Raw genomic sequence first — 12,500 nt, 5'->3', positions numbered from 1 at the left:
GCCTCTGGTGGAATATTGTCACCTCCTGCAGCCCTCCCCTGACTTAGCCTTATACAAATTAATTTGGATTCGTTCTAGGAAAGATATCATTTCTGGTAAAGATTGATTTGTTGATGGTGTCGGAGCATTTGACTAGAGACAATAAACGTATCGGAATAGCGCTAACAACTTGAAATTATTGTAAAAAATTGGATTCACAGGAATATTTCTCGAGGAACTCTTGGAAAGTTAAAAAAATTCCCGCTTTCGTCCAGTAGGCCATTAATAGTGAGGACACCCTTCTTAAACCATTCACTAAGAAAAATGGGTTTCCCGTCTACCAATATATCTTTGTTATTAAACAAAATTAACTCCTGCTTTTGGTCGTAGGTATAAAGAATTTTTTATTTTATTGAAGAAATCAAGTATCTTCTTATAAGAGATCGGGAGGTAGTTAAATAATTTGTGTCGTAGTTGCACCTTAGTAGAAAGTTTAACCCTCCCTTCCTTCTGAAATAATGTTTTGGAATGATACACCAATTACTATTGTCCGAAGTCCGTGTCATTCTTGGGATCCAAGCGAGTTTCAGGGCTTTCAACATTGTCTCAAAATCGATCATGCGTATTCCGCCGTTGTCTAAATCTTGGTAGAGGCCTGGGGTGAGTTCCATACAATTTAAACGTCCAACCCAATCACATTTAGTATTTTAACGTCTGACAATAGCATTTACGCCTGCCGTTAAGTTTAATGCAACTCGTCCCTGATCGTTTTATTTTATCAGTGTAATCGGTCTCCAATTTGATAGGGCTAAGAGTGACCCATCTTCTTTCGGTGTTAAGGTAATTATTCCCCTTCGTTGTGAGATGGAGAGTTCACCTTTCTCGTGCGCTTCGTTGAAACTTGCTATCAAATAGTTTCCTAAAAGTTCAAAAAAGTAAATATAAAATTCGACGGTAAATCCGTCTTCTCCGGGTGCTTTATCATTCTGAAACGTTTCTAGTGTCTTTTTGCACTCTTCGTAAGTAAGTGGACCCTCCAAAGTTTCTTGAACATCCTCTGAGAGCTTAGGAATTTCTAAATTCCTGGTGAATATATCATACGCGGCTTTAGGGAAGGTTAGTTCTGAGGTAAATAGATTTGTATAATAGTTTTCTATTTTCTCTAGAATCGCAGTCTCTGCGCGTGATAGAGTCATCTTGTATTCGAAGTTCACTAATAGTTTTTGCCGGTTGTAATTACTTTTGATTTGAGCTCCGATTTCAGTCTGTCATACTCTCGTACTATTCCATCGATTGTAGGGGAGGAAAAATTGTTGCAAATAATAACATCAAGTTGTTCTAGTCTACGTCTTATTTCCTGTTCTCAGATACTGATACATTTTGCTTTACTTTTGGAAAAAGAAATAGTCGCTGATCTGATTTCGATCTTCATTAACTCCCAAGAAAGTCTCTTATCCGTCACATTGCTATAAGTCCTATAATAGCTGCACACATGAAAGTATGTATCAAAAACCGCACTAACGTATTGCGTATCCTTCAAAAGGGTGTTGTTGAATTTCCAAAGTCCCGGTCCCCGGGGAGGATTACAGGACCACGATAGCGAAATGTAAATTGCGCCATGGCGAAGGGTAATTTTCAGAATTCTTTACATGTCCAGTGAAGTTTTTTGCAACCAAGAAAAAGTCAATTTGGGCGGATATCCGCCCTGGTTTCGCCCTGGTCAGCCGCCGCCATGTTAGTACGCTTTAAAACTGACTGCCCTTCTTCTACGGAACCGCGGTCACACCGTTTGTGTTTTCCCGGGTGTTTTCGACCTTTTTTAGTCATAAGATTGTATCGTTTATCATTGTCTTCTTGTTAACTGCTAAACAGTTGGATTACTTTCGGTTTGAAGGGAAAAAATTGAAGACAAGATTAGTGCGTTAAATCGCGTGCCTCATGCTACGTCTGCACATGCCCCTCTCGATCCTCGCAGTTAGTATGCAACGTTATAAGCAGTTGTATACAGAAATCCTGAAAAAAATTCAGGCTGGAACGGGATTCGAACCCATTACCTCTGCGATGCCGATGCCATGCTCTACCAACTGAGCTATCAAGCCTACTGGGAGCTGGGGATCTTTCTTCTATTTGATCTTTCATCCGCAGTTCAAAATATATGTTTCATATATTCCTATTCATTTATTCATCCTTTACGGGTATATTACGAACTCACAGTATGACCGTAACGGGACTACAGCTTGCTTCAAGAAAAGAGTAAAAAAACAGTAATAAACTGTGTTTGGAAGGGCCACGGCGACAAAATAAAAGTACCGGATCCTGTGAAAGTGCAGTTCTTACCTTAGACAGTGGCAGAAATCAGACTCTCGCACATTTGTGGACGTTCCCGTCTTCATTTCTTCTCTTTTCGCCCATCACATCAGCGACAAAAGCGAAGCACAAAACACGTGACACATATTTGACACCTTGTCGTCACCAGGAATTCTGGGACACTGCCAGTCGTTCCCAGACCTTCTCGAACTTTCCTAATAAGTGTTTTATTTTTGGTGTTATCAGCAGAAGTGTCGGTTCCCGTTGAGCTGAAAGAGGAAGATTTTCAAATTGACAAGATGTCCAAGCCTCCACAAGGTAAACCTCTGCTTATAGTTGCAAGTTCTGTACTGAAGTGTTTTTCCATTTCATCAACAGCACATCATAGTACCGATTTTTCATAACGCATTAGCTGCCATTTTGAAACATTAAATTCCTTGTTTGCCAGCTTGAATTCCTTGTTTTGTAAGCGAAAACTGACGCGTTTCGCAAGGTCCAAACATACCGATGATGAAGCTCGGAATTTTGCTATCGTCATGTCGTTGTCGGCGACTTTACGGGGCGAATAAACCAAAGCCATATTTTTGATTAGCTTCGACGTATAATTTGCAGTTGGACAATAGTTAGTATTGACAATGAAACTTGCTATTAAAGCCTAGGTTTTTCGTCGATTCATTAGGCTGGTGTCACAACCGACACAAGCTTGTCTCAGAAAATCTTAATAATACCAAATGGCAAAACCTTCTGCCCTGGAAATAACAAAACTTTGTTTTTGTGCCTTTAAATTGGCCTCGTGTAAGCTCACTAGCTTTCAAAATCATACAATTCTTCAGCGTTCTTTACATTCCTTTTCAATGGCCTCTTACAATTAAGCTCTTTCAGTTTCAGTCTGTTAAGATAAGTAGGACTCACTTCTCCAGCACAAATCAACGCACAGCTACCAATCAGTGTTGGGATGCCTGTGGTGGTCAGCTGGGCACATCGTAGTTTATCCTTTGTCTTTGCTATCCTTGAGAATTTATTATGAATTTAAATTTTAAAAGCTTTTTGGAAAACCAGTGTAACTGGTAATTTGCTTTGAAATCCAAGTTTCTCCAAATTAGCTTTATATTTGGCATAGAGACTTCAGTTACCAGAGGCAATTAACATGTTAACTTAAAAGGTGGAAATCCAATGCCACGCAAATTTGCAAGTATACAGATGTAAATTTAAGGACGGTGCCTACTATTGTTACTGCGCATACGTTCTGCGCATCTCGAGATACTCGGGTTTCCTATGGGTGGTGCCTGCTGATACAGGAATATTTTTGCGCGGTTTAAAACTATGTGGAGAAAGCAGAACTTAGCAAACGCTTTTGGTATCTTGAAAGAAAATTGGGGGGTAACCATGCATTTTTCAGAGATAATTAAGCTTCAATTTAGGAAAAAATCCCATACATTGCTTCATATTTTAGGGCTTTTTAGAGATATTATTGCTTAATTATCTCTGAAAAATGCGTGGCTACCCCCAATTTTCTTTTTGGATTCCAATAGGCCTTCCTAAGATCTGCCTTTCCCGCATAGTCATAAACTGCACAAAAATACTTCGATATTAGTAGGCACCGTCCTTAACTCATTTTACGCACCTTAATAAAATCAGGCAATGTATGAGCTGCTTATGTCAATCTTTTTACTTTGAATGTAAAAAGTCGAATAGTGCTCAACTTTCTATGCATATGCAAGGCTTTTACACAATTGGCTTCTTACGCTATGTACATGTATGTGTACAAAACCAGTTAAATTTATCTCAGCATGCACATGAAATAATATTTATGTGACAGTGGAAATCCACCTAAAGGCTCAAATAATTTCAACAATGAAGGTCTTTTGTTTTCTACTTCAATGATAAGAAGTGAAATAAAACAAGTTAAATTAAACAAGTTTCATGGCCACTTTTGTTTTTAAATAGTTCCAACTTTTTTAGGAAAACTAGAAAGCTACATGCGGTTAAGGAAATTCAAGCCTTATGCTCACAGAATAAAATAATATAGGACTGTATTTCTTTCATCAGACCAGTCTGTATACCAAACAAGAGTTTTGTTGGAGAAATTTGAAGGCAGTTGTCACTTTGCATATCCCATACCAACAATAATGCAGTTTGCAAGGGGCAAATGTACCATAGGGCAGCATTGTTGACTTTATACTTGTGAACATGGCAGTCAGGCACACGGTCAGTGTATGCCATTTTTCAACGAAAGTAAACTATTGATATTTTTTTGAAAATTATGTCATATAAGGTTTTTTGTATGTGTTTGGAAAGAACCACTGATTATTGCAAATTTAAAGCCATTCCTTCGAACTGGCCCTTGTTTAGCCTTATTTTGACTATAGCTCTCCCTCATGGCACAGCTTTATAAAGAAACTAAACCAAGATAAAATACTGTCAAAGACTTCGAAAGTGTGCTACACAAGTTACATGTTGGCATTAGTCGTGAAAATGAAAAGATCTGCTTGCCAGTTTTCTTAAACTTAATACATGTACCCTGTAGTAATGTACCAATAGATATAATTTTCCATACTGGCTGTCTAAGCCAAAGCCAAAAAAGCTTCCAAGTAAGCGGTGCTCTTTTATGGATTTCATTCTCAAGTGAAAACTACCTGCAAACATGCATTAATGTTGAATACCGGTAGTAGTTTCAAAAGGGCATTTCCTGATGTAGGGTCAAGTTGATAGCCTTCCTCCTGACTTCATGTTAAAGTTTGTTTTATTATTGTTACGTTATTTATTTTCTTGGCAAATTAGCACGTCCTGTTGCTAGAGGTCTAACCAACCTCATTCATCCGGATGGTAAATAAATGTGTATGTGTGTATATGTATGTAGCAAATTATGTAGAGTAGATTGTTTCTTGTAGAATTTAACTTCAATCAATGAATATGAGTTCTGGGCATTTTTTAGACTTTTCCACTGAATTTATTACATCATTTTAATAACAATGTGTTGTAGTTAACTATGATGTGTCAGAGCCTTATAAATTTCTATCTTTGTTGCTCAGGTTCATACCCAAGGCAGGGTGTACCATACCCGACTCAACAGCCGGTGTATCCTACTCAGCCCAATCCAATGCAGTATGGGGGATTTGCACCTCCTCCACAGCAATCAGGACAATTTAATTATGGTGCAGGACAGTATGGTATGCCACCACCTCCATACAGTGAAACACAGCCTCCAACAGCCACCAGTGGATACAATGTAACGGTATGTTTCTGTCACTTTCTCAACAGAAAATAGAGCCAATTCCTCTCATACTTTTTCCATGTTATTGTAAAAAACAAATCGACAGTTTTGTTTGGTCTGTACTCTTATAGTCCATAAAATGACGCCGTAAAATGTCCAAAACTTGGCAGAGTTTTGAACCTGACGTCATTTAACGTCTATAAGAGTATAGACCATAGAAAACTTTGATTTGTTAATAATTTATTTTAATTATTAGACTTTTCTTTTCAGTTTCTTTCATTAGTTTCTGGATCAACCCTAGGCTCAAGAAACTGGGCAACCAGCCATTACGTTTTAAACATTAAATAACTAAACATGTTGTCGTTACACAGCCTCAACAGTTTCCTCAGCAGTACCCTAGCATGGCTCCCAGTGGACAATATCCCACACAACAGTATCCTGTGGCACAATACCCTACACAGGCTTACCCACCAAACATGGTCCATGGTTCATTTGATCCTGGAGCAAGATTTCATGCTGGAGCAAGTGTTAACATTCCAGTAAGTACATAGAACGTTACATTTGTTTCGTTAATCCTTGTTCAAAGTTTAACCTAAGCCTTTAACTGTATTTGGGGGGTGGGGTGGGGGTATTAAGGGAACATTCCAACAAGCAAGGTGTCACTGAGTCCTGCAGTCAAATGCCAAAAAAAAGTTCTGTTTAAAGGACCCTAGTCAGCCTCCGCCAATTTCGATGCCATCGAAATTATTGATATTGGATGGTGAAGCGAAATCTTATTATTTAATTATTAGTTGTGTTCCTGAAAGTATGTTTCATCATCTTTAGTAGTTTCACAGTGATTGCGTTCATTTCGACATTCTCCGAATAAAATATAATAGCCAAACTCTTGCATATAAACAAAAACAAAGGTGTGGCTGACAAGGGCCCTTTAAGGTAAGGTGTTTACGTTGAGAGCTCAAAGACGATACATGTAAGTTCTTTCTTGAGTCCTGAAGCTTATTAATTTTACTTTATCAAAAATGATTTACAGTCGATCCATGTCACGCGTGACCAGTATTTCTGAGAAGGAAATGAAAATTCAAAATCCTCTTTGTAATGTCTGGCATGTGAATGGAATATTAAACATTTGTCTGGAAATCTTTCCGAAAAAGACGCATTAACAGGAAAAAAAAAAGATTCAAAATAATCATGGGATCTTGAAATACTTAAGACTGTAATGTAAAGAAAAAGTCATAGCTTAATACCATCAATAAACTAGGTAAATTTCTTTGGGAACTCTGAAAATCTTGTTGGTGATGTTCGAAACTGACATGTAAATTTCAAAACTCCGTTCATATTTCAAAAATACCAGTCACTCCTATGGATTGACTGTAACTCATAGTTTCACAAAAAAGCTTATCGGTGAAAATTGTGATACTCAGGTAGAAGATGTCCATGTTCCCTCCTCAACTTTTTTGTTGCTTAGCAACAAGAATGCCTGCTCCAAATCTGTAAGGGTCAGTTATTAACTGACGGTTTAGATGGTGTTTAACAAAACCGTGTTCTAAGCAATTTTCAATTTTGGCAACAATCATATCTAAACATTGTCTGCTGTTGACAGTAACAAGAAGGCTTGCATCCCAGACTAGAAAACTATTTATCTCCCTAAAATAAACCACTTATCAACAGATTTGGAGGCCCACTGATTGTCTTAAGCCACAGCCTAAGTGAGACTCTGTTTGAATAACTGGCCCTAAGAGTTTTGTAGATATGCTTGGCTGAATTTGCCATTCAACATCTGTCAGTTCAAAATCTTGAAATTTTATGATCTTATTTTTGTAATTTTATAATTTTCAGCCACCTCCTCCAGGATATGCTCCTAATACCGCTCAAGCAGCAGCAAGCCAGGGTCAGTCTGTGAATGTACAGCAGAGGAGAGCCGGTTGGTTCAGTGGAGGCACTGATGGAGGATATACCTTCTGGTAGATTTCAGTCACACACTAGACTAAGTGCTAGCCAGCAAAGCAACCAATTGAGTAATTAATTAGAGGGCATGTGGTTAGGAGAGACGTACAGTGCAGTGGGAGAGAGGGAAGCGCCTGCTTTGATGCATAGTTTTTGTTGTTGTTGTTGTGTGATTAATCTGTCATGTCAAGAAAATTATTGTAACACTACAAGAATAACTGCCAAAATAAATTAGCTGCCACTCTGAGAAGATATGTTTGGCAAATTAACTTAGAGTCACATAAACAGTGTAATAAATTACTATTACACTGCATGTTCTTCTTCAACACTGATGCCTTTTAGTAATGATTCAACACCACTCATTGTTTATTGTCAGGGGCTTGACTGTATAGATTCAAATATAATACAGATCTTGTCACACTTTGCAGCCTATTCCTTTGCCACAAAAACTGACAGTTAATCTGATACTATCAAGTAACTATATTTGAGGCCCATATGGAAAGTTTGGATGGGTTAATTGCGTTGGTTACTCCTTCCCTTCCCAACAAAACCATGCCCTATAATATTACTCAAGAGCTTGTTGTGCATGCTAGCTGTATGCAGACCCTCATTTCTCTTAGGAATGGTCAAGTGAAAAGCTGAACATACGAGAGAGCAAGAGTCATGTGATGGTTACATGGAAACAAGTTTCCAAGTGACAGCGGACATTCATGCACTCGTGCCTTCAACTTTTAATTTGACTTAATCCCAGAGAGTAGATAGGGGCTGTGTTTAGTCTTGATATCAACAGTATACAGTAGACTGCCGCTATCTCAAACTTGAACCATTTTAAACCTCTCTCTTGTGAGCATACACAGCAGGACAGCTGGGGAAAGGGCAGATGGCAAAATATAGCTGTGCGACCAACCAGTCACCTGATAGCGTATGCATCTTGATGCATACGCTATCTTTGATTTTTTATCTGCTACTCTGTTCCTCATTTTACAAATTATAAAAACAAAACTTTGTTCCAATAATCATGGGTTTTTACTCCAAAACGACGATAAAAGAGCGAAAAAGGTCGTGGTGCAATGTTTCCTAAAGGAATTGATGGTCATGTGAAAAAAGTCCAGCAAATCTGCACCAGAACAATCAAAAGCGATACAATATACAATATATATATAAAAAGCATTTACTAAGTAGATTATACTCCAAGCCCTTAACTTAGCTGTCATACTTAGTTACACTATATCACTTTGCCATCCTCTTACTTCAGTTGTCCTGTTGTTTAAGGTCATTATCACAAATGGACTGAAAATCATTTTCGTTGGATACTGGTTATAGTGTTTAACAGGCTATTAAAGTCCTGATTTCTCCAACAAGTTGTTCATTCCCTTGAGTGTTCAGCAGGGCTGTTGTTAGCAGCCGGACTATTAGAGACCTTAAGATTCTAGTGTGAGTACAACTACAAATGAGATTTGACTTCCAAGATTTTAGCAAAGTACTAGGCAGAAATGTATCCCTGGAAGCTTCATTTTACTCTTTGTGAGCAATGAACCTGACCCAATTACTTTGAATGAAGATAGCTAAGCCCTTTCATGATTCCGAAAAAGACCACATCACCTACGTTTCAAGGACTTGTTTTTGCCACTATGTCATTCTTACAAAAAACTCGTGGTAAAATGACGGTAGCTATCTTGGATTCCCACCAAAATGACACTGGTTCACGCACACACACTCTCTCTCTATTGGAAAATCTCATACTCATATTCAATCTAGAGGTCTCTAGTTTAGCTGGTAACTACAGTGATGCTAGCCAACTACTTATAGTTTGAAAAGAACTAAACCAAAACAATAATAGATTTTTCTTTGCTCAACTGGCTACTCTCTTTGTGGCAGACTTCTGCATTTATGACTGTGCAGGAAAAGTAGATCTTAGCAAGGGCTATTGAAATCTTACAAGAAAATTGGGGTCTAAAAAGCTTTAAAATACCCAACAGTTAATGATTTATAATTTTTTTTCGAATTTGAAGCTTAGTTATCTCTGAAAATTGCAAAGTTAACCCCAATTTTCTTTTTGAATTTCAATAGCCCTTACTAAGCTGTTCTTTTCCCACAGAGTTATAAACCGCGCAAAATAACCTATCAATAATTATTACGAGGCACAACCTTAAGAAACCAGAGGTGTGCAGAACCAAGGTTCCGTCCTAAATGACAGCCTTGGTTTGGGATAGCGGAGGTGAACTGGATGCAACAATATGTACATGTATTGCGCTGTATAGTTTGACAAGAATCGTGTATAGAATGTAGAAGCTACTTACTTAACCAAGCTGTACTGTTTAAGCCCCAACAGTGATCAGCACTTAATTCTCCTTACAGTACCATTGTGTCTCTAAATGCTCAGGGTAAATTGTACTGATTCTTTAACAAATTCTCCCACCACTGCCAAAAGAAGTACATGCGGAACAGTAAGGAGAACACACATGTTGATGGTGGGGTTTAAATCTTCATCTGTGGTGGAGTGAGAAAATTATGACATGCATATAAATGACACGATTTATAGTTTGCAGTTTATTTAGTTGCCGTATGAATATGCAGGGCGTTCCGTGCCTTAAAAAACACAAACAAGCTTAAAAATTGTGCACTCTTTTTTTCTGTTACTTAGATTTAGCTGGGAGATGAGAGCAAGGTTGTGAATCTTACTTCTATACCGCTGCATCACATTTTACTTTAGCGACAGCCAGTAAGACACAGATGAATAGATTGATAAACTTTATTTACATGTAACAAGCTTACAAAATGATTGCTGTAGTTTGAATTAAATACGAATAGTTCAGTCCCAGATGGGACTTTAAAACTTGCTGACTCAGTTGGGTAGAATGATGGCATTAATTCTTTATGCCAAGAAAACAATTTTGAATTCAGTCATCCTAAAGTGTGGTTAGAGATGAAAGATGGTTGAATTTGCTGGATGTTGATGAATTTCTGGAGGAATTAGCCTTTCAACTTGATCCAAAATAGATATAATAATCTTATCTAAGTGGCAATCTATCATTCTTTCTTCTTCGAGGTCAGGGACTAATACAATCAATGTAAAGTAGTCAAGAATGAAGTGCGAAAATGTAACTTAGTAACCTCTGAAACAGTGTAGTAACAACTCATCAAATAATCAATCATAATGTGAGATGAAACCTTGCATTACGTGTAACAGTTGCTATGAATAAGCACAAAACCCAAAGCTTGTGAGTATAGAGCAAATTAGTATTCCTGCAAGTTGATTGTAGCTGTTAGAATATATAGACTTTGTTCCTCTAGCATTGCCTTTTGTGCACTCCTCCCAGTGTGAATAAAAATATGGAAGAAGGAACATCAAATTATGACATCTGAGTTGTGTCTGTCTGTCTGTTGATTGAGTGATTGATTGACTGACTGACTGATTGATTTGGTCTTGTAAGCTTAACTGGAATGACTGGATGGGCATGGTGGCATGATCCCCAAAAGTAGCGAGCCCCAAAGACTGCTGATTCTTTAAGTAATAGGGTCATTACTTTCAGAATTTTACAATATTTATGACACAGTGACCTGTGATCTACAATTCATAACCAGCTAGCCAATCATCTCTAAATTCAAACATTCACATAATCTCCGCTCTTTCCTCCACTTTTTCTCACAAGCTTGACATCAGAGATCACAATATCACGTGAAACAGCTTTGCACATGTCATACACAGTCAACGCTGCTATAGTAACAGCAGTCAGTGATTCCATCTCGACCCCAGTCTTACCGACAGAGTTTACTGTCCCTGTAATGCACACAGCAAAGTTCTTCTCATCCAATTCCAAATTCACTTCTGAATGAGTGATTTGAATATTGTGGCATAGTGGTATCAGACTCGGCGTTAGCTTACAAGCCATTATGCCCGCCAACTGAGCAACTGTTAGAACATCTCCTTTAACAATTTTGTTTTCTTTCACCAAAGAAAATGCTTCAGGGCCTAAATGTACCATAGCCGTTGCCATAGCTACCCTGTTGGTGTCTCCCTTGGAACCAATGTCCACCATTCGCACATGACCTTCAGTGTCGACATGACTTAGTTTTGACGAGGCCTGTGTATATTGTGAGTCAGTGTCTTGCATCAATTTGACAGATATTTGTTCTTCGTGTCTACCGTCTGTGCCTCTGGTACTAGAGTGACGGTGAAACTGTTGGAAGTTAGTTTTGCACCTTGGAAGCTGGATTAACTTAATAACCCTTGGTTGAAATAATGTCACATGCTGCTTTAGCAGAGATGAATAAGAGTAAAGTTGCGACCATAACTGAGGATGAGTCAATCTCCTTGATTTGGGGGATAATAAATGTTGACAATGGTAGATACTGTGAGATGTATTGTTAGATATCTGCCATTTGACAACTTTTAAGAATTCTGTAACAAATTAAAATGATAAAAACATAATGATTAGCAACATTATTACAAAACAAAAGGTACAAAAATGACATAAAAAATAAGGTTGGGCAGTAAGGTGAACTTGGGTTTCATGACATTTGCAACCCTTCAGTTCCAACAGTTTATTTCATATACAATTTACAACAATTTTTAGATACTAAACAGTGTTTGTAATGGTGCTTGCTTAATTTCCCCTATTTCTTCTATTAAGCCCCCTTCCGCAATAATAAGACCCCCCAACTCCACGTCAAGTAGTCATTATTTGCCAACACTTGACCAAACATCTAATGCCGATTTTCATCCACCCATATACTGTACTGTTGTTCTTATGTGTGGGCAAATGTTAATGCTTTCATCTTGTGACAGTCACCTTGCAGATTGTTATAACTGCACTTGCCTTGTACATATAAAGCTTGAAAACTTGCAAGACAAAAATGAAACATCCAAGTGGCCTTAATAGGGGAAATACAGTAATGGTGATAAAAATTTGTTGGCTCAAAGATGATTAAAATGAGTAAAACTAAGGCAATATTAAAACAGGACCTATAAAAACTACCTACTGATTAATATGGTTTACTTTCACATATTCACTACGTTAACTATCATGTGACTATTGTGACACCTGTAGATTTG

At 37.9% G+C, this 12,500-nt stretch overlaps 2 protein-coding genes across 4 annotated transcripts in view; one reads left to right on the top strand and one right to left on the bottom strand.

Moving 5' to 3' along the window:
• LOC146460286 (uncharacterized) overlaps positions 1-10,797 on the top strand; it is a 45,946-nt gene extending 35,149 nt beyond the window's left edge. Inside the window, exons 1-5 of one of the 3 annotated variants that reach the window (XM_085088241.1) lie at positions 2,466-2,604; positions 5,319-5,521; positions 5,872-6,039; positions 7,337-7,461; positions 10,089-10,797. In XM_085088241.1, coding sequence (XP_084944367.1) covers positions 2,586-2,604; positions 5,319-5,521; positions 5,872-6,039; positions 7,337-7,461; position 10,089 — 516 coding nt within the window. In that variant the 5' untranslated portion in view covers positions 2,466-2,585 and the 3' untranslated portion in view covers positions 10,090-10,797. Of the gene's footprint in view, positions 1-2,465; positions 2,605-5,318; positions 5,522-5,871; positions 6,040-7,336 lie in introns of those variants that run through there. The other 2 variants (XM_085088239.1, XM_085088240.1) reach the window with 2 other exon arrangements.
• The window catches only part of LOC146460285 (uncharacterized), a 6,460-nt gene continuing 1,553 nt past the window's right edge, over positions 7,594-12,500 (bottom strand). The window contains exon 2 of the mRNA XM_085088229.1: positions 7,594-11,846. Coding sequence (XP_084944355.1) covers positions 11,050-11,846 — 797 coding nt within the window. The 3' untranslated portion in view covers positions 7,594-11,049. The remainder of the gene's footprint in view (positions 11,847-12,500) is intronic.

Source organism: Pavona decussata, unplaced genomic scaffold, assembly GCF_977016875.1.
Source record: "Pavona decussata unplaced genomic scaffold, jaPavDecu1.1 SCAFFOLD_214, whole genome shotgun sequence".
Taxonomy (NCBI): Eukaryota; Metazoa; Cnidaria; class Anthozoa; order Scleractinia; family Agariciidae; genus Pavona; species Pavona decussata.
The sequence above is the reverse complement of the archived record's forward strand: the minus strand, read 5'-3'. Positions and strand labels throughout refer to the sequence as shown.